Raw genomic sequence first — 22,453 nt, 5'->3', positions numbered from 1 at the left:
GCGTCTAACGTCGACGTTAACGTAACGACGTGATCAAAAAGCCGCAAAATAAATAAAGGACTATTTTAAGCTAATGTAATATTTTTTTGTTATAATACATTATAATAATCATTTCAAATATAAAAAAATTTTGAAAATGTTATAAATTAGAAATAAATATTATATATTTTTTTTTCATTTTATTTTCGTTAAATCATAAAATATTTTTGAAAACACAAAGACTTTTTCAATTATTTTTCTTAATTTTTAACGTTTTAAAATATTATTTATATACCAAAAATAAAGTTTTTAATCACTTACCATTATGCTACCCTTGTATCCTTCTTCCCCATCCTGCTTCTGTTCTTTTTCATCCATAATAAACCGCTCCGCGGATTCCAATGGAGTATTCATAGAAATAAATAAAGGACTAAAACCTTCATTGAAACCAATGCAAAAGCGTGAGAAGGTTTCTAAAAATACATCTATTAATATTCCTATTTATTTGTAAATTATTTAAATATTATTTTAAACATAACTTAATATTAAAATATTTATTAATAATAATTTTTACCTTCTAAATCATCAAATTATTATTATAGTATTATTTTTTTAAATCATATTCTCTATTCTTTCTCTAATAATACTGGAGTATTAATATTAATTTATTTTAAACATTATTTTATATAAATAAATTTGACAAATTGTGAAAAAAAATACCAGACTATTAATACTTATTTTTATAAACATTATTTACCAAAGTATTAAAACTTTATTTTATAAACATTATTTAATTTAAATAAATAATAAAAAATTCCTACAAAAAATACCTGAGTATTAATATTTATTTTTATAAACATTATTTACCAATGTATTGATACTTATTTTTAAAAAAATTATTTATTTAAAATAAATAATAAAAAAAGCTACAAATAATACTTGATTATTAATACTTATTATATTTAAATAAATTATACAAATTTGTTACAAACAATACCTGAGTATTAATATTTATTATATTTAAATAAATTATACCAAAATTCCCTGAGTATTACATATTACATAATTAAATAATAAAATTATTAATACTTATTTTTTCAAACATTATTTAATTTAAATAAATAATAAAATAAATAATAAAAAAATGCTACAAATAATACTTGATTATTAATACTTATTATATTTAAATAAATTATACAAATTTGTTACAAAAAATACCTGAGTATTAATATTTATTATATTTAAATAAATTATACCAAAATTCCCTGAGTATTACATATTACATATTTAAATAATAAAATTATTAATACTTATTTTTTCAAACATTATTTAATTTAAATAAATAATAAAATAAATAATAAAAAAATGCTACAAATAATACTTGATTATTAATACTTATTATATTTAAATAAATTATACAAATTTGTTACAAAAAATACCTGAGTATTAATATTTATTATATTTAAATAAATTATACCAAAATTCCCTGAGTATTACATATTACATAATTAAATAATAAAATTATTAATACTTATTTTTTCAAGCATTATTTAATTTAAATAAATAATAAAATATTGCCTGAATATTACATAATTAAATAATAAAAAAAATATTCATATTACTATTATTATTAAATAACCCACAAAATAATATTTATCAATTAACAATATTAATTACGATGTAAAAGCATGCGTTGTAATAGCACTTGCGTTGTAATACCATGCGTTGTAAAAACATGCGTTGTAAAAGAACCTGCGTTGTATTACCTGCGTTGTAATAGCACTGCGTTGTTATACATGCGTTGTAATGGATGTTCCCCACTACCGTATTCCACTTTTATTGACCGTTGCATTTGGTACAAAACTAAAAGTCAAATTTGTTTATGGGGGACATGCCTTTTGCAATGAGGGCACCACCATTTTTTCAAGTGTTTCAAATGTACCAGGTCAGGGCCTTTGAAAATCATCCAGTTCACAGGTAAATTTTGCATCCTGTGACTTACAATGTTGCATGAATACTGATACAGACATTACTTTAAGTAAAATGGTGCATAGGAAACGAGATTCTCATGGATGAGATGCTTGAAAATAGATAACTTGGAACCCCTGTGTATTTCTTCTGTGCATATTGTACCTATTCGTTATTGCACCTGTGTTTCACATTTATTTGTACAACATGTTCAATTAAGCATCTGCATTTTTGATATATGAAGCCATCAGTGTTGTATTTAGACAAGATATATGTTCCAGTGTCAACCTAAATTAAAGTATTTGGTCCGTGTTAGACCTGGCGTTTTCAGCTGGTTTGTCCCCAGACATTTTGCATTTTGGCCTCCTGCTTTTGACACTCTTTTGGTTGGTTTTATGACTCTGTGCACTTTACAACTGCTGATTAGTGCTAAAGTGCATATGTTCTCTCTGCTCTGTAAACTACTTGACTTACTACTAAGTACCTAGTACAGTGCACTGCGTGTGCCCAGGGCCTGTATGTCGAATGCTGCTAGTGGGCCTTCAACACTGATTGTCCCACCCACACAAGCAGCCTAGCAAATGGTTCTCAGACCTGCCACTGCAGTGTCTGTGCACAGTTTGGTACTGCCAAGTCGACCTGGCAAGTGCACCTACTTGCCAGGCCCTAACCTTCCCATTTATTACATGTGAGTCGCCCTTAAGGCAGGCCCAAGATACCTCTGTGGGCAGGGTGCAGTGTATGTGAAAGGTAGGACATGTACTGATGTGTGGGACATGTCCTAACAGTGAAATACAGTGTATTTTGTTTTTCACTATTGAACAACAATCTGTCCCATAGGATAGCAAGGGAGTTTATTTATAACATTTTATAAGTATGAATTCCCATTGGGACATGAAATAAAGATGAAGTTTAGTATGCCTGAACTCAGACTATGAAAATGCATCTTTTAGTAAAGATGACTTTTATATTGTGTGTTTGAAAATACCACTTTTAGAAACTGGGTATTTTCTTGCTTAGCCATCCTTTGTGCCTCTGTAGGTTTGTGGATTGACTGTCTGGCTTTGGAGTGACAGGTGCTGGGGATGTAAATTCACTGTAGACAACCACTGGGGGAGTTGAGGTGTGTTCTGCCTTTCCTGGATGAGTCAGTGATGGGCTGAATAGACCGGGGCTGCATTTAGAGTAAGGGGAGGACATTGACTTTCACCTGAATGGACCTGGTCTGCCTTACACAGTGCTGTCTCCACCTCCTGCTGGGAAGCTGGACCAGAGGGGACAGAACTGGTTTTGAGTGAGCACAGAGCCTCTCTGCTACCAGAGAACAAAGGAAATATGTTGTATAATTTTTGGGGCCCGGACCCTATTACTTTGGAATACTTCTGGACTCAAGAGGAACCTCTGCCAAGGAGAAGAGCTGGGAAAGCTGAAGGAGAACCTTTTGCTGTGTGCAATCTGGGGTTAGCCATTAGTGGCTGTTTCTGCCAAGGAGAGGATAAAGACTTTGCTGTGTTATGTGTATCCTGCATGAAGATCTCCAAGGGCTTGAAGTCGAGCAAGCATCCTGTTCTGAAGTTTCAGGGACACAAAAACTTCACCACCAGCTCCCCTGAATGCCCTTGATGGGAATTCTGACCTGCCAAGAGGTGCATGTTGCTCTGCTGGGCCTCTGGAGGTTGTTCCTGTTGTTGGCAGCTAGAAAAGAGATGCAGCGAAGAGAAGCGTGATTCATCCGCACGCGTTTCTGATGCATCCCCGCTGTGCCGCTGAAGGAACCGACGTTGTGCCTGCCCGCAGCTGGAGAAATTGCCACACGAAGAATCCCGTGCACCAATCTCCAAAGTCCCAGATCACTGCACTGATTCCGTCACAGGCCTGCTTTGCGGCTGCAAGAACCAACGCATTGTGGGACCGCAGCTGGAGAGACCAATGTAGCACTGTTGCCGCTGCCGCATTGAGAACCGATGCATCCGCGATCCCCACACATTGCAAGGGGGCGCTAAGTCTACAAGAATGCTGGGGCCACAGTAAGAAACCGACGCATCATCTTCCCTTCAGCAAGAAACTGACGCATCATCTCCCCTTCAGTAAGGAACCAATGCATCACCTCCCCTGCATTGCTGTAAGGAACCGACACATCACCTTCCCTGGAGTAAGGAAGCAACGCATCACCTTCCCTGCGCATAAGGAACCAACGCCTCACCTTCCCTGCGGCTGTTTTCTTAATGATCTTGACGCCTCCAAGGTACTTTGTGTTGAAAGTGTCACATCTATAGCATGGACAGAACTGTGTTTCCTTCTAAGGATTATATTTTAATTACTGAATTGTGGATTTTTGCCATTTTGGTCTTGTTTGGTTTAGATAAAGATTACGTATTTTTCTAAACTGGAGTGGTGTTCATTTCTAGTGTTTCACGGTATAACTGCATTTGTGCACAAATGCTTCACACACTGCCTCTGAGGGAAGCCTGTCTGCTCGTGCCAAGTTACCAAGGGGGTGAGCAGGGGTTATTTTAGAAGTGTATCCCCTTACCCTGACCAGGACGAAGGGTCCCTACTTGGACAAAAGTGGAAATCATTGCCAACTAGAGACACCCATTGTTAACAGTCCTCCCAAGCAATATGTATATAAGGACATTGCACTAGTGTGTGTGTGTCGATTATGACTGCAGACTTATCTTTTGAAGAACCTGCACATGCATCATTGTCTGAGCTGTTGAGCAGTTGTTCCTCACAATGAATTTGGCGCCAAGGTGATGTCTTCCCCGTGTTCTATTGATATTGGCTTTCTTTTCCTTATTTGGCCACTTCTAGATGCAGCACAAATATGACAAGATAGCGCCTCACTATTAGAGGAACAGACGTCATACCACCGTTTTTGAAACTCTTCCATGCTATATTAATTTTTTCCCACAATATCAACATGTTTCTGGATCCCAAGCCACATGACTTATTTTTCTGGACTTCAACACTTTTGATACTGTTTTCTATTACTATAAATTTCTCTGATGCTAAATTTACTTTCTTGATACAGTTGTCTAACTGTCTTGGTCCATGAGGGTCCACAAAGGGACTTTGATTGATATAAAATCACACCTTTGTCCTACTTGTAAACCTTGTATCTATGCTTCTGAACTTTATGCAGAATTTAGAGTAATTTACCCTATGTACTGGGATTTTTTAATCTCAGCAGTGAATCTATTGAAGTACCTCTTTTGTTATCTTTCCTCTAACCTATGTTTTCCCATGCAACTACATATGTAAGACAGAGCCTAGCCACACCATGCACAGGCTGCCAAGCTTTGACCTATACCAATTTGTCATCGCTTTTTTTAGGAAATTTCACTTCTAAATAATTTAAGTAATGAAACACCAAGAGGGCTCTACAATATTTTCAGTAACCAAGTAAAACCATGTAAGGCAGGAGACCACTCTCTGTCTCTATAAAAACACACACACTTTTTGTTTTTAAAGCCTCTAAAGCCTGCAATGCCCTCTCTGTTTGGTTTTAGCACTTAATTGTTATGGTCTGGCTTGACATTGCATCTGTCACCAGACAATTATGTGAGAATCACCAGAAGCGAGGCTTTGGCTCCATCCACATGTAGGGAGCCAGGAGTACATATTTTGATTGAGCAGATGTTGTGCATGTTCTACATAAAAGTGCTTGCCCTCCAAACAACTGTGACCATTTTGCTTATTTATCCAGCTGCCCGAGCTTGAACTTTCAGAGGCACACTGAAGACATTGGAATGCTATTAAAGTGTCTTAGATATCTAGATAATTGATTGGAGGAGGGTAGCCATTAACTTACATTGATTATTAGGTCTAGCTTGACAGTGCAACTGTCACCCTAAACCTACAATAATATTCTTCTACAGTTCTTTTCTTCCACACAGTCACAGTCAAAATACTTTTATGATTTCAATAAATCATAAAAGGGTATGCAAACCACCATAGTACATTGTAAATGAAATTAGGAATTTTGACAATACAAGAAGTACGTGCATTACGCAATCAGGTACTTGAGCAGTCATCGATTAATAGATTTAAAAAGTGTCGGATTGTACAGTAAAATATTATTCTAAAAATGTGCGAACTATAAAATGAGAAATAGCGGTGCTATTCGAAAATTGAGCAGGCCGTTTAGTTCTGGACTGCTCCAGTTAATTTGTTTGTGTTTGTTTTGTCCAGTTCATTTGCCGCCATTTTCCAAAAGGTTATAGCTCTGCAAGATAGTTGAATTGACGAGCCTCCGAGACATTGTATGACTGCCCTTCTACATGTCCTTGATTATGCATTCCTCAGTAACTCACGGAGCAGTGTTTTTCTGATTTCTAGTAATGAGGGGCAAATGCATAGGAGGTGTAGCAGTGACTCTTCTCCTTGTCTGAAGAGGCAGCATTCTTTGGTCGGCCAGCTGCATTTCCATTTTGGAGTTAGGTTTTTCGTAGGGAACGAGCCCAGCTGCAGCAGCGTCAAAAATGCTTTTTGTGTTGTGAAAAGTTTTCAAATAACTACACTTATGGCTTCAGCGACTGATGCGATTGTATCACTCCCCATGCGTGACTTTTCATGGCGAAGGTCGTTTTGTCCATTAGCAAAGAGACACGTTTAATTGAGTTATTCGCTACAGTTTTGAAACTGGAGTATGTGATGATTGTGAGCCATGCCTCCTCGAGTTGAAGGGCCGGGAGGGATTCTTTTAGGATGGTAAAAATTGAATTCTTTGACCTGGTTTATTTTTCTATCTCTTCCCAACAGAAGTGGGCCAGAGTGTTGTCTTCAGCTTCCCTCATCCGCCAGTAATATTTGGCCATTGCCCCTTGTCTAGTGGGCATCTGATTTTTGAGTCCGTATTCCAATCGAATTTGAGCCTGAGAGATATATTGGGGAATTGAAAACAGTCTCTTAAAAAGACTGGATTGTGCTAGATTTAGGACAGTGCGATACCAAAGGGGATGATGGACGGAGCGTTGAATAATTCAAGCCCTCACCCCCAGTCAACTGATCTGGGTTTAATCCATCTTCATTCTTTAGCTCACTCAACCACCCCAGTTCAGACACGGCCATATGCAAATCCGTCTGACCCTGCACATCATGGGAACAGTCCAGCCCGAACTCCCCTTTGGTATCGCTTTGTTCGTCTGAGTTGGCAGGGTATGCCCAGGTGTGGGTCCTTTGCTCACTTTGCCACTGGATTCAAGCTAGCTTGTCTGATGACGGCTGATTAGCCAGAAACCGGTCCCAGATGCTTGTTTACGGTCCAGGGAAGACATGGCTTGGCAGTTGGGGCTGGACTGTTCCCATGAGGCACAGGGTCAGACTAATTAGCATATGGCCATGTCTGAACTGGGGTGGTGGAGTGAGCTAAAGAATGATGATGGATTAAACCCAGATCAGTTGACTGGGGGTGAGTGCTTGCATTGTTCACCGCTCCGTCCATCATCCCCTTTGGTTTTGCTTTGTTCACCCTAAGTTGGCAGGGTATGCCCAGACATGGGTCCCTTGCTCACTTTGCCACTGGATTCAAGCTAGCCTGGCTGATGACGGCTGATTAGCCAGAAACTGGTCCCAGGATGCGTGTTTCCGGTCCAGGGAAGACATGGCTTGGCAGTTGGGGCTGGACTGTTCCCATGAGGCGCAGGGTCAGACCGATTTGCATATGGCCATGTCTGAACTGGGGTGGTTAGGTGAGCTAAAGAATGAGGTTGGATAAAACCTGGATCAGTTGACTGGGGGTGAGTGCTTGCATTGTTCAACGCTCCGTCCATCATTCCTTTGGGTTTAGCTTTGTTCACCCTAAGTTGGCAGTGTATGCCCAGACGTGGGTCCCTTGCTCACTTTGCCACTGGATTCAAGCTAGCCTCAGGATTTCCGACCCATAGGATATAGAGGGGAGGATATTAGCAGAGATTACTTTAAGGAGATGTCCTGTTGAGCAATCTGTTAGCTTCTTCTAAACAGTTTTAAAGGCGAAGAGGAGTTGTTTCGCTTTTGTTTTGCCTTGATTCAGTTGTGACTTAAAATTGAGATTGTGGTCAAGATAAAACACCAGGTATTTATACGAGTCCACCTGGGATATTGGTTACGCATCTAGCTTCCATGTAAATTACCCCTGGGCAAAGCACTACGCTACGCTCGCATAGTTTGCGAAGTTTGCGCAACTTCGCACTACCTGAACTGCACGTAGCACAGCGCAAACATGCGTAGTGTAGTGCATCGGTCATTTTTTGCTTGCTCGCAGTCCTCAACATCAAGTTGGCGACCGCGAGCAAGCAAAATGACATTCTCGCGAGACTTTTTCCTTGTTCGCGTTCAGTAACATCAAATTGCCGATCGCGAGCTTCTTCTAAACAGTTTTAAAGGCGAAGAGGAGTTGTTTCGCTTTTGTTTTGCCTTGATTCAGTTGTGACTTAAAATTGAGATTGTGGTCAAGATAAAACCCCAGGTATTCATACGAGTCCACCTGGGATATTGGTTAACCATCTAGCTTCCATGTAAATTACCCCTGGGCAAAGCACTACGCTACGCTCGCGTAGTTTGCGAAGTTTGCGCAACTTCGCACTACCTGAACAGCACGTAGCACAGCGCAAACATGCGTAGTGTAGTGCATCGGTCATTTTTTGCTTGCTCGCAGTCCTCAACATCAAGTTGGCGACCGCGAGCAAGCAAAATGACATCCTCGCAAGACTTTTTCCTTGTTCGCGTTCAGTAACATCAAATTGCCGATCGCGAGCTTCTTCTAAACAGTTTTAAAGGCGAAGAGGAGTTGTTTCGCTTTTGTTTTGCCTTGATTCAGTTGTGACTTAAAATTGAGATTGTGGTCAAGATAAAACCCCAGGTATTTATACGAGTCCACCTGGGATATTGGTTAACCATCTAGCTTCCATGTAAATTACCCCTGGGCAAAGCACTACGCTACGCTCGCCTAGTTTGCGAAGTTTGCGCAACTTCGCACTACCTGAACTGCACGTAGCACAGCGCAAACATGCGTAGTGTAGTGCATCGGTCATTTTTTGCTTGCTTGCGGTCCTCAACATCAAGTTGGCGACCGCGAGCAAGCAAAATGACATCCTTGCGAGACTTTTTCCTTGTTCGCGTTCAGTAACATCAAGTTGCCGATCGCGAGCATGGAAAATAAACCTCCCGTCGAGATTCTCAACGCGGAGAGGTCAGGTTTCTCACTGCGAGTGGTCGCGCATGCTCGCGATGAGAAACTACCAGTCCGCGTTGAGAAAGCTGCAGCTCGAGTAAAAATCTACTCGAGTGGCAGAAAAGTACAGCTCACACTGTGCAAGATGCGGTTTTCAATGATTGCACAGTGCCGAATGATTGTCCGCACTGTGCAATCATTGAAAACGACATCTTGCACAGTGCGAACAGGCTACTATGCAGTTCCCTTCGCGTAGCTCGCGTAGTGCGAAGTGCACTTTACGTAGCTACGCGTAGCGCTACTTCACGAACTACGCCCACCCCTAAGCAAATGTACCTTTTTTCCTGTTGTTCCGATTTTTTGAAAAGCATAGCTCCTTTATTTTTTGATTATTAATTGAAAGTTGGGTGGACATAATGTAGGCACCTAATTGAGATATCGATCGCTGTAGGCCTATAGGTGTTTGAGCAAGGAGGACTATGTCATCCGCGTATTGAAGACTAGGTATCGATGTTTTGCCCAGTTTTTGGGGGGCAGTTTTGTGTGAGTTGGAGGTACTTCTCTAGGTCTGTAGTATAGACGTTAAAAAGGAAGGGAGCCAGATCGCACTCCTGTTTAAGCCCATTGGATGTTTGAATCTTTTTGGTTAAAGTGCGCCCGTCACCTTTCTTTATTTGGACTCACGTATGCTAGTACAAGTTGATTATGGCTTCCAATAGTTTGGTGGATGCCCCCCAACTTTGCATTTTAGCCCAAAATGTTGCCCTCGTAACGTTGTCGAATGCTGCCTTGAAGTCAATAAAGCATGCATAGAAGGTGTGGGATTTTGAATAGGCTTGATTGGCTAGGAGAGTTTCAGTAAAGATGTTTGTAAGTGTGCCCTTTCCTGCCCAAAATCCAGTTTGAGAATTTTGGCATCAAGTTTGTTCGATCCACCCAATCCTCTAGATCTAGCAACAAATTCGATGCATATATCTTAGTCTCAACGTCGATTAGTGCTATCATTCTATAGTTGGAAGGGTCGGAACGAGGGCCTGATTTGCATATGGGGTTTATGATGCTTCCTCACCATGAGTCTGGAATTGAGCCAGTTGCAAGAGCATGTGTATGAAGCAGGGTGAGAATACCACTCCAAAACGATGTATCCTGCCGAAATAGGGCGTTTGGCAGGCCATCGGGCACGGGGCTCCCTCTGACCTTATATTTTATATGGTCTTATGGACCTGGTTTTGTGAGAACTGGCTAACAGATTCCTGTGAGTGTGCCTTAGGTAAATCTGTGACTGTTCCTGCTGGGAAGTCCCCATTCCCAGGTTGCATCCCATGGATTGTGAGAACTGGGGTGGAGGTTGCATTATACGTTTGATTAATATGGGCTCTCCAAGTGTCCTCCATTATATCCGAGTTGAAGTGTAGGTTCTGGCCATTTGACAGCTGGTTAATTATACCCCAGAAGAGTCTGGAGTCTCCTTTCTTGTTGGCATGGAGGAGTTTCACCGACATGAGTTCTCTGGGATCTCGCTTGGCCACCTTGATGTTCATTTGGAAGTCCTTTCTCGTTTTTGCTATTAAGCATACTGTCTCTTGGGTGGATTCTTGACTGCAGGTTCTTAGATGTTTTAAATATATATTCAGTTGTTATTTTTGTTTCCTTAGGCTGTTTGTGAACCATGCTGCCCCAAATGAGCCTCCTTCTTTGTTCGCATTGCCCTCTCTTGGGAGTTCTTTATCTAGTTAGAGAACAAAGGATTCCCAGGCCTCTGCACACGATGATTCATGTTCAGTACTCTCCAAGATGGTGGTGCATATACCCATAATATCACCAATAGTTTCCTTTTTCCAGAAGAGGGGCTTTAGGTTAAAACATTGGGATTGTAAAGACATCACCTTATTTTTTATTGGTCTTGGCGTATTTATGAGTAGTTTGAAGGTTTGTGGTAAGTGATCACTCTGTTCTCTGTCTTGTATTTGAAAATTCGAGATGTATGGTAGAATATCGTAACCTGTAAACGTGTAGTCGATGGTTGAGCCTGTTTTTATTGTGACCCTTGTACAGGCCGGAGGATTGTTGATCAGACCTCGTGTTTTCAGCATGCACATTGAAAGTTCTTCCAAAAGAGCCGAGCATCTATTACCATGTTGATCCTGTCATTTGCTGGTATGTGGGCGGCGGATTTTACCTTTTTCCCTTCCTTGGAGTAGGTTCATATTAAAGTCTCCCGACAGTATGATATTAGAATGCGGGGGAGCAAGTTTGAGGGTAGCTAGTGAAGCACGTAATTTCTCAACTCTTGACCTCTTTAGTTTGGATGCGGGATGGATATGAACATTCAATATTAACAAGCTATAAGAGAGAGACACAACTAGTTTAATACATAACATCCCGGTTGAGTTGAGATCTATGACGGCAACATGCCATGGAATGTCGGTCGAAGCAAAGGTGCTCTTCCGTGTTTGGAGGCTCTCTTTGCCGGATTTAGATGTTCTTTGAAACCTACTATTGGTGAGAGGTTTGTCTGCCAGGTTTCTTGCAGAAGAAGTAGATCGTATTGGGTGATAAATTCCATAAAATCAGGGTCTTCAAGTTTTGCACTTAGGCCGTTCACGTTCCAGGAGCAGAACACAAATACATATCCATTTAGATGATTTCTACTGTAATGCTTCACATTACCATGCAACATTCCTTAAAAGCCTGACCTATTAGTATTGCCAATGCATGCAGTAATTTTTTTTTAAAAACCTACACTGCCTTCCTAACTTGCATATGTCCTACAGGACCCCTCAACTATCAGTGGCCCATTCTTTACATAAAACCCTACATGCACATACAACCCAGCATAGGTTTGAAGACCTGTTGGTTATCATAAGGATGTACGCCACCAAAACTCAAATGCAAAAAGAACAATTTATGTATGACATTGTTCTGCATTCTGTCAATTAATTGTTCTTTTTGCATTTGTCACCAAAACTCAAGGCACACCACACAAGCACCCAATCAGCACACTGTAGACAACACTGACCTCATGGGCACAACACATATTGAACATGTCCTATTTGAATATCAGTTAATATCTAGCAGTATTCTTTACACAACAAAATCAGTACACTTTTGCACGGGTCATATCTGTATTTTGGCCCTTCTTTAAGAGAAAAAAGTAAACACAACCGACACAGTATAATACATACGGGACCAAAGCCATGTCGTTTTCAAAGTGTAGCAGGCCCAAGAGCACTTTCCCATACCACACCAAAGTACATCCTGGAACCTCTCAGTTAAAATTCTACAGCGAGACATTGCACCCTCCAGTGCACAAGGCCACACAATGAATATCTGCTTGCATACAAATGGCTTTTTAGAAAACATTCTGAATTGGCTGAACAATGCTCAATGGACCACCAAGCTCAAAAGTAAAAACAAAAATGGCCTTTGGCACTCCCACCCATACACATAAGACACTACAAAATAGTTACCTTGATCAAACTCACTTTACTTTCACATTAACATGTATGCTCAAAACCTTACAATCCTAACATTTAACAACTCTCTGATAATCATACCGGACTGAACACTGTCAAACAACTCACACCACTGGACAGATGTATCCCATATTTACAAGAAAGATTACCCAGATTCAGAAAACACTACACTGGCCTACTAATGGTAGACAGAAATATAAAAATGCTGATCACAAAACATCCCCTCTACTTCTAGTGTCCTTAGTACCTCTTTATCCATACTCAAAGTTTGGCACTGTTAACGCTATACTGATGCCAGTATCTGCAGGGCACAAGATTATAGGAGGAAACCTGAGGTTCCCCAAGCAATGAAGAATTGCCGGGGAATCACTAATACCAATTCCCATGGTTATTCCTCATGCCTTAATTACCCCAAACTCCCCCCCGCCCAAAAAAAAAGAACCCATAACAAATGATGTTGGTTCTGGGTGAACTGTACCAGGTCTGTAGTAAACTCATGCATCAGTGGAAATGGGAACATGAGCTACTAGTTTCAAGTGACGAAATTGGCTGTAATTAAAGCAGGGTCAAAGTTTATTTGATCACTTCTTGGGGTCGGTGAGCCAAAAGACACGTGATGTTACCACCACAACTCAGGGAATTGTGGTGAATTTCATGTCACATGAGGATTGTAAACATTTCAGCAACAGTGAAACGAAAAGGGTCAGAGGACGAGAAAGATGAGGAATATATGTCAATGCCACTTGACATGTTTAACGTTATAGGTAAACACCCCCGTGTTTTACCCATAACAATTGCAGCTAGGGATTGTAAAGTAATGAGTTAAAAGCAGAAATTCTGGCAAAATATTTATAGCTTGACGAAATATGTTTGAGACAAAATAATCTTCAAGTAAGTCACAATGTACACATATTTCTTTGTGAACGTTATTTGAAGACGGTGCATACTTCAAGAGGTTTCCAGGAGCTATGAGAACTTACCTGGTCATCCAAAAAACTTCGGTTGAATGCACTTGCTTTGATAAAGTGTTGTTCTTTGTCATCTTCCTCCCTCCGTTCATAATTTAGATCAGAGTCATGGGTTTTGGCATCTGAAGAATCTTTTACTACTTCTTCTGCGTTGGAATCTGAATGTTTTATGACTTTAGTCTGAGCTTGGGTATTTACATATTTTGAACCTTTGCTGCAAAAACGAATATGTGCATTAATTTGCATCAAAGTACAACGAGGGCGCTGCTTTTGTGCATCATCCTGTAAAGTAGTTTTCCTCGAAGTGTTTATTTCACTAGTATATTAGTATACAAGACACACAAGCAGATAGAAAGATAAGATAGATAGATAGATAGATAGATAGATGATAGATAGATAGATAGATAGATAGATAGATAGATAGATAGATGATAGATAGATAGATCGATACATAGATAGACATATAATGTGCATAGTATGATATGCTATTTATTACCATTGTTCATCACAGCACATTCTCATAGCATGTTACAATAAAACAACATACATACAGCATCACCACCGTTCTTTAGCTGTAATAACTTTGAAGAGCCCAGCAACACTAGATTTCAAGTACTGATTCCCTGAAACAGTAATTTTGATGGCAATTTTGGCTCTTGACAAAGGTTGAATAGTATATGGATTTTTTTTCAACATATGAATTATGAGTGGCAACACTGTCATAATTTCCCTGTAGACGAAGACATCTCTGTCATTAATAAACTCCCAGCCGAGTGATTTTGAAGGGCACAAACATTATTTTTATCAGAAAAGAATGCTGCTATTGGGTTGAATGGAATTTTTAAGTTTTCAATTGTTTCAGAGTTCTCATTAAGAACTGCCTCAAATCATTTACTTTTTGTGCCTTACGCTGTGAGAAAAGAGCTTTAAGATGTACCATTTGGATCCTATTATAAAAAACAATAAACCTGAGCTGAACCCTCTGATAGCTATGGCACAGAGCAGACAGGCTTAATTTAGGGCCATGTGTAAAGTATTTATACAGTAATAAAACAGTCATATAGTCAAAACACCAAGCAATAAAAATCAGAACCTGAATAAGAAATATTGAGTAAAATTTAAGAAACAAAATGACATACAAAACACAAATCCAAAAAGGAGAACTGGAGATATCATGTTTTTAAGTTTTAAGTGGAAATAGTGCCAAAAAAGCACAAAGCTCCAATCATTGTCAATGGCTGCGGTGGATCTAGGCACGTCCAGTCCTCTTCTGTTCTTATGTAGTTCCAGAAAGTGTTCTGATGATGTGCCTCGGGGTGCCACATTTAAGCCTGGCACTAGCTAGGGAGTGGAGATTACATATAGCCACCGCATAACCAATGGGTTAAACGTTTTCGGGGACAACCCAACCCTCTTTTTCAGTAGTTGCTATTTGATTTTACTGTAAACATGCCCAAATTACCATGTGTCAGGCTATTTTCAAGACTGAGAACGGCTTTGGCCACACTAAAACTTAGGTTCTCAGGGTTGTGGTGTTAAGGGGAGTGGACTATGGTAATCACTAGTGTCCTCCCACATCTAATATTAAAATCCAGATTGAAGCAGACCCTACACCCACAAAAAACAAGGAAATAGAAGTCTTCTGGGACAAAACCACAGTACCCAGCCTGGGGAGGTACAAGAAATGTCCTGGTATCCTATTTCCTTCCTTGCATCGTGCCCGGAGCGCAGGAAGAATCGACGCATCGCCTTCTCTGCGACCCTTTTGTTTGTTCTGCGTTACGCATCCAAGGTACTTTGAGAGTAAAGTGTTGTATTTACCATCTACAAGTTTATGTTTACAACAACCTTTTTAAAGACATTCTACTGAATAGCTGTACGTTGATTTTTTGTCATTTTGGTCTTTGGTAAGTTTAGATGAAGATATTTTATTTTTCAATACTTGTGGTGTTTTCACTGTGTTACTGTGAGTGTTGGTACAAATACTTTACACATTGCCTGAAGGATAAGCCTGTCTGCTCATGTCAAGCTACCAATGGGGTGAGCAGGGGTTATCTCAAGTGTGTATTCCCCTTACCCTGACTAGAAGCAATGGTCCCTATTTGGTCAAAGGTACCTACCTCTGCCAACTAAGGACCCCCAGTGCTGACAATGTGCCAATCAGGAATAATCCAATTTAACTATGTTTTATTGGAGATTAGAGGCACGGAGGTCTAAATCAAACAAAATAAAGGTCCAGAAAAAAGGAGAAATCTGGGGTGACCTTACAGAAAAGGCAGATTTCCTACAGTAGCCTTGGCCAAAGGAAAATAAAATTCTCTAATTTTCAGAAAAAAAAAGTTATTTCTCTTTGCAAATTATTCTTAACTCAAGTTCACAACCCCCACACTTAGGGGCCGATTAGGATGGCGGACGGACTTGCGTCCGTCCGCCACCCCAGAGGTGGAGGGACCGTCCGCAGGGGCAGCGGCGGTCCCTCCGTGCAAATTAGGATGTAACCGCCACCCTGGCGGTCACATCCTGGATATTTAACATTGCGGCGGTTGCTGCTTCAAGCAGCACCCGCCGCAATGTTAAAAGTGCATGTTTAACATTTACATGCACAAAGCGGTGCCTGCCGCTTTGTGCATGTAAATACTGGGGGGTACCATAGGTACCCCCCATGTGCACCCCCAACCCGCCTACACCCTGGGGGCCCGCAACGGGCCCCCACAATCAAAAGTACACATGCTTTTCCACGGCGGAAAAACCGCCGCGGAAAAGCATGTTTACAAATGCTTCCTAATTTGGCTGGCGGTGTCTGATAGACACTGCCAGCCAAATGAGAGCTTTTCCGCCGCGGTTGTAAGCCGACCGCGGCGGAAAAGCAGCGGACAGAAACCAAGACCCACCAGCCATCGTAATGCGGCGGTGGGTCTTTGGTGACTCCGCAGAGGATTTTCCGCCTCCTCCGGGCCGGAGGTGGCTTCCGCCGGCCCGGAGGAGGCGGAAAATCCTCCATCATAATGGGGCCCATGGTGTGGTTCAGTGATGGGTGTTTTAGCTACAAACTTTTAGCCTTTTGGAAGTTTTTATAGGTACTGATAAGTACCTCTAATCCCAATATTCTCCAAAGGAATATCATGAAAGGCTCCAGGCTCACCTTTGTGTGCCCAGTGCATAAGTGCTAACTTGCTTTGGAGTTGCCATGGAAGTCTGGATACAGCTTCCTTGCATACTGGTCACAAGAATGCTTCATGCGAAGCATGATCAATGAGAAGCACTCAATAACTAGCAACTGCCAGCAGGTGGGGCCTTTATTTATGCCTGGCTCAACTCATGATGACCGCAAGACCTTAGGTATTCTTGCAAGAACTTGCCAGACCACGCTCCACACACCGCCCAAGGAAAGGGACTGGACAAGGCTTGAATAGTCCTGTGCCCCTGGAATGAAACTGCAGAAGACTGCACCTGGCCTTCCGTCTCCCGGAGCCACTGAGGCGGCACTCACACAAGCGGGAATTTCCCTTGTGGAGGGATGAGACAATGGCCTCAAAGACATTGTTTATGTTCCTGCAGAGGGGGTGAAGGCACTGGCAACATGGGTGGTGAATGAACCCTGACATACAGCCTAATCCTCAAAAGGATGGCAGCTCACTTTAAAATTTCAGAAAAATAATAAACACATTGAGTTACAAGACGTAGTATGTCACAGAGGGAATTTTTGTATCAGTTTTTTTCAAAATTACAGACTGCCAGAATCAGTTCTGCCTTATCCTGCAATAAACCTTAGACACACTGATAACAAGACTCATGATTTTAATAAGTGTTTTTGTTCCACATATGTCAATGAAGAGCTGATATCACTAATCTACTGTATCATATTTTGCATTCGAGCAGTCAATGCTGTATAAGTTTAAGTTTAAGTTTAACAATTTGTATAGCGCACTACTCACCCAGAGGGTCTCAAGGCGCTTGAGGGAGGGGGTACTTTACTTATCGAATAACCAAGTTTTCTGAAGGAGAGGTGGTTCTGTGTTAGGCGGAGGTGGGTGGGGAGAGAATTCCAGGTCTTGGCCGCTAAGTAGGAGAAGGATCTTCCCCCCATGGTGGATCTTTGGATGCGTGGAATTGCGGCGAGGGCTTGATTGACCGATCGTAGTTGGTGGGTGGGGGTGTAAAAGGACAGGCGCGTGTTGAGGAATTCTGGTCCTAGGTCGTAGAGGGCTTTGTGTGCGTGGGTGAGGAGGCGGAACGTTATTATCTTGTTGACGGGGAGCCAGTGGAGGTCTTTCAGGTGACCGGAAATGTGAGCTTGGCAGGGGATGTCTAGGATGAGTCTGGCCGAGGCGTTTTGGATGCGTTGGAGTTTTTTCTGTAGTTTGGCTGTGGTTCCGGCGTAAAGGGTGTTTCCGTAGTCCAGTCGGCTTGTGACCAGTGCATGGGTGACCGTCTTTCTTGTTTCCATGGGGATCCAACGGAAGATTTTTTTGAGCATACGTAGGATGTTGAAGCAAGATGATGAGACGGCGTTCCCTTGTCTGGTCATTGAGAGGGAGGAGTCCAGGATGAAGCCAAGGTTACGTGCGTGGTCTGTCGGTATGGGTGCAGTTCCCAGGGCCGGTGGCCACCATGAGTCGTCCCAGGCGGAACGGGATGATCCTAAGATGAGGACTTCCGTTTTGTCCGAGTTCAGTTTTAAACGGCTGTTCTCCATCCATTCGGCTACTTCTTTCATCCCTTCGTGTAGGTTGGTTTTGGCGGTGTTTGGGTCTTTGGTGAGGGAGAGGATCAACTGGGTGTCGTCTGCGTAGGAGATGATGTTGAGGTTGTGTTGGCGCGCGATGGATGCGAGGGGACTCATGTATACGTTGAAGAGGGTGGGACTCAGTGATGATCCTTGTGGTACGCCGCAGGTGACTTCGGTGGCCTCTGATCTAAAAGGGGGAGGCGGACTCTCTGCGTTCTTCCGGCGAGTAACGAGATGATCCAGTCCAGTGCTTTTCCTTGTATTCCGACGTGGCTGAGGCGTTGTATAAGGGTGCTATGACAGACTGTGTCGGAGGCTGCGGAGAGGTCAAGTAGGATGAGGGCAGCTGTTTCTCCGTTGTCCAGTAGAGTTCGAATGTCGTCAGTTGCTGCGATGAGGGCGGTCTCGGTGCTGTGTTTGGCTCTGAAGCCGGACTGAGAAGGGTCGAGGGCTTTGTTGGATTCGAGGAAGGCGGCAAGCTGATTGTTGACGGCTTTTTCGATGACTTTTGCAGGGAATGGGAGGAGCGAAATGGGGCGGTAGTTCTTAAGTTCAGTGGGGTCTGCTGTGGGTTTCTTCAGGAGGGCGCTGAGTTCGGCATGTTTCCAGCTTTCCGGGAAGGTAGCGGAGTTGAGGGAGCAGTTGATGACGTCTCGGAGATGGGGTGCGATAATGGAGTCTGCTTTGTTGAAAATGTGGTGGGGGCATGGGTCGGTTGGCGATCCTGAGTGGATGGTGTTCATTAGGCGGATGGTGTCTTCAGTGGTGATTGGGTTCCAGGCGCAAAGGTTGTTGGAGGAGGATTTTAGTTCGGAGGTGGGTGGGGTGGACTGGTCTCCAAAGCTGTTATGTATGTCAGCGGTTGTGGAAGAACGAGGCTAGAGAGTCGCAGAGGTCTTGGGAGGGAGTGATGTCGTTGGTGCCGGCGGTGGGGTTGGTAAACTCTTTGACGATGTTGAATAGTTCTTTGCTGTTGTGGGCATTGTTGTTGAGTCGATCCTTGAATGCTGATTTCTTGGTGGATCGGATCAGTTGGTGGTGTTTTCGGGTGGCGTTCTTGAGGGTGGCTAGGTTGTCAGTGGTTGGGTTTTTTCGCCAGGCTTTCTCGAGGGTGCGACGGATCTTCTTGGATTTCTTAAGGTCATCATTGAACCAGGGGGCTTTTTTGCTACCTTGTTTGGTTTGATTGTTTTTCAAGGGTGCTAATTCGTCAGCGCTGTGGGAGATCCATTGTGTGAGGTTGGTGGCTGCTTGGTTTGGGTCCGATGAATTGGCAGGAGGGTTTTGGTGGAGCGATGTGAAGAGCTGGTCGGTGGTGATTTTGTTCCAGTTTCTGCGGGGAATTGGTTGTGGGTGGTTGTAGGTCGTAGTCTTTTTGTAGTTGAAGTGAACGCAGCTGTGGTCCGTCCAATGGAGAGCTGTGGTGTGATTGAAGGAGATGTGCTTGCTGGAGGTGAAGATTGGGTCGAGCGTGTGCCCGGCATAGTGGGTGGGAGTGTCAACAAGTTGTTTGAGTCCGAGATTGGCGAGGTTGTCCAGAAGGGTGGTGGTGTTGCTGTCGTTGTTCTTTTCCATGTGGAAGTTGAGGTCTCCCAGTAGAATGTAGTCCTCGGAGGGGAGGGCGTGTGGGCTGATGAAGTCCGTGATGTCTTCGCTGAAATGTGTGCGGGGTCCTGGTGGTCTGTAGATGAGGGTGCCTCTGAGTGTGGTCTTGGGGTCGGTGTGGATCTGGAAGTGAAGGTGTTCGGCGGCTGCGAGGTTATCGTCGGAACTGGTCGTGATGCGGATGGTGTTCTTGTGGACGATGGCGATGCCTCCTCCTGTTTGGTTGGTGCGGTCTTTTCGGATGATCTTGAAGCCGTCCGGGATGGCTATGGCGATGTCGGGCGCTGATGAGGCGTTCATCCAGGTTTCTGTAAGAAAGGCGACGTCCGGCGATGTGGTGTCGAGTAGGTTCCAAAGTTCAATGGCGTGTCTGTGGACCGAGCGGGTGTTGAGCAGGATGCACTTCAGGTGGTTGTTGTCGGAGTTCTGTTTGGAGTTTGTGGATTTGGTGTGGGTTCTGATGCAGTCGAACTTGCAGGAGTGGCAGGTGAAGGGTCCATGGGTGAGTCCTGGGGAGGCTTGGTAGCAGTTAGGGAGTCAGCCGGGGTTGAGTGCTGAGAGGGTAGCGGCGTCGTACGTTATGCGGGTGGAGTGGGTTTTGCGGGGGCCAGGGGATCTGGCGCTGGGCGCGGTCCAGGCACGGACGGGCGTAGACGGGCTTACCTTTGGCGTGCCTTCGGCGCGCATAGGGAACGTCCGCTGCGCGTGGACGCTGCACGTATATTGCCTTGACATAAGTAGATAGTGGAGGGGAGCGGAGCGAGGGATGAGCAGCTGGGAGGCGGGAGCGGGGTGGAGAGATGGGCTACGAGGCACAACAACAACAAAATGGCAGCAAAAGTAAAACCGAAACAGATTGGAGCACAAAGTTGAATATCGCTATGGGCAGTGGCACCGGCACAATCAGGCAGCAACTATCTATTTAAATTAGGCAATGCGAGCGTCACGATACTAATCAGGCACAGATGAAAATGCGAGCCATGCATAAACTGGCACAAATAGAAATGCAAGCAAAGTACAGATCAATACTTGGCAGCAGTGAGCAATAGCAGGCACCAATTCCTTCAAAGCAATGCAGGCAAAGCACTACGATACCCAGACCATGGAGCGTGGGGAGCAACCGCTTCTGCGAGAGTCTGGACGCTTCTGCGAGAGTCAGGACGGAATATTAACTCAGGTCTTAATGATCCTTTGTTACAAGCCGGCCTCAAGTTGATATAAGAACTGTACATACCCAGAAAATTATTATCATGGGAAGCTTTAGTGGAGGTAGGCATTGAAAACTCTCTTGATTAGAGTGGATACAATTAGGAAAAGCTTAAAAGGGCTTGGCCAAGATTGACTGGAGAGGAAGGAGATCATGTTATAATGAACTTCATAATTTCCACTGATAGGTAGATTTGCTTCCTTGGGGTATGATTTACTGCTAGACACTGATAAAGTCAAGGTACCAAACCAAACTAAATGGGAAGTAAAACTGATCTCTTCTTAGAACATGAGTATATGTTGAGGTGTTTTTTATTTTACATAAATTGTCCACCAACTGTAAGAAACATCATGATTTGTCCCTTCTTGATTTTATTTCTCTACAGACTGTCTTTCAAAGGCAATGGACTGTACAAAATTCTGCCAAAGATGGAAAGCTACACAGGCCTCACTGAGATATACCGTTCCCCTTTTTCTGCAAGATTAAGGTTTTGGGGTGAGGTGATAGATACTATAAATGTACACGGTATTAGGAGGATAGCGATAAGCATACCTCTATTTAGTAGAGGATATCTTTCTTTCACATAAGGTTCCCCCTAGCAGTGGCCCTGGCACAAATGCACTTAGAACCTTTGAGATGCGACCCCGGAAAAAGCTTAATATGGTTGAGCTGAGGAATTGTCTTTCGAACTTGAACCCTGTTTTGGACAATGACGTGGATATTACAGCATCCAACTACACACCTTTACTAGAATCAACAGTCCATAGACAGGTTACAGAAAAATTAAAGTGTTACAGGAAAAAGCCATCAGCCCCCTGGTACTCACAAGAACTAAAAGCCTTCCAAATGAAACGTAGATCTCAAGAGAGTAGGTGGAGAAGTGAGTATTGCCAACTGGAAAAGAGTAAAAATAAAAAATTATTGAAAGAGTACAAGGAATTAATCAGAGCCGCAAAGTCCAAACACTTCATGGAAAAAATGAGCTCTGCAAAAAATTCCTGCGGTGAACTATTTAAAACGGTCAAGTCTTTGTCAAACTGGAGCAATAGTAATACTTTCAACCCTGATCAATCCTTCTGTGATAAGCTGGCAGAATTCTTCCAGACCAAAGGTAACTCTATTTTTCAAGATTTTAATCTCACTCAGATGACAGGGGACATAGGAGGGGACTTAACCCTGACAGAAGAGCGGGGTACATTATAAATCCATAAGGGTCCAGACAGTCAAAAATTTGGAAAGTTTGCCACTCTCACCAAAGATAACCTGATTAACCTTAGTCAGAAAGATAACCTGATTAACCTTAGTCATTCCATTAAATCTGGGGCTCCTTCAGACCCCTGCCCTCCCCAGGTCTTCAATGTAACG

At 42.7% G+C, this 22,453-nt stretch overlaps 1 protein-coding gene across 1 annotated transcript in view; it reads right to left on the bottom strand.

Moving 5' to 3' along the window:
* The window catches only part of LOC144802107 (uncharacterized protein C1orf87-like), a 66,754-nt gene extending 49,991 nt beyond the window's left edge, over positions 1-16,763 (bottom strand). The window contains exons 1-2 of the mRNA XM_078671789.1: positions 16,690-16,763; positions 13,560-13,761 (exon numbers count right to left, since the gene is read on the bottom strand). Coding sequence (XP_078527915.1) covers positions 13,560-13,761; positions 16,690-16,763 — 276 coding nt within the window. The remainder of the gene's footprint in view (positions 1-13,559; positions 13,762-16,689) is intronic.
* Positions 16,764-22,453: the final 5,690 nt, after the last annotated feature.

The sequence above is a fragment of the Lissotriton helveticus genome, chromosome 1_2 (assembly GCF_964261635.1).
Source record: "Lissotriton helveticus chromosome 1_2, aLisHel1.1, whole genome shotgun sequence".
NCBI lineage: Eukaryota > Metazoa > Chordata > Amphibia > Caudata > Salamandridae > Lissotriton > Lissotriton helveticus.
This window is presented reverse-complemented; position numbering and strand designations above follow the sequence as displayed.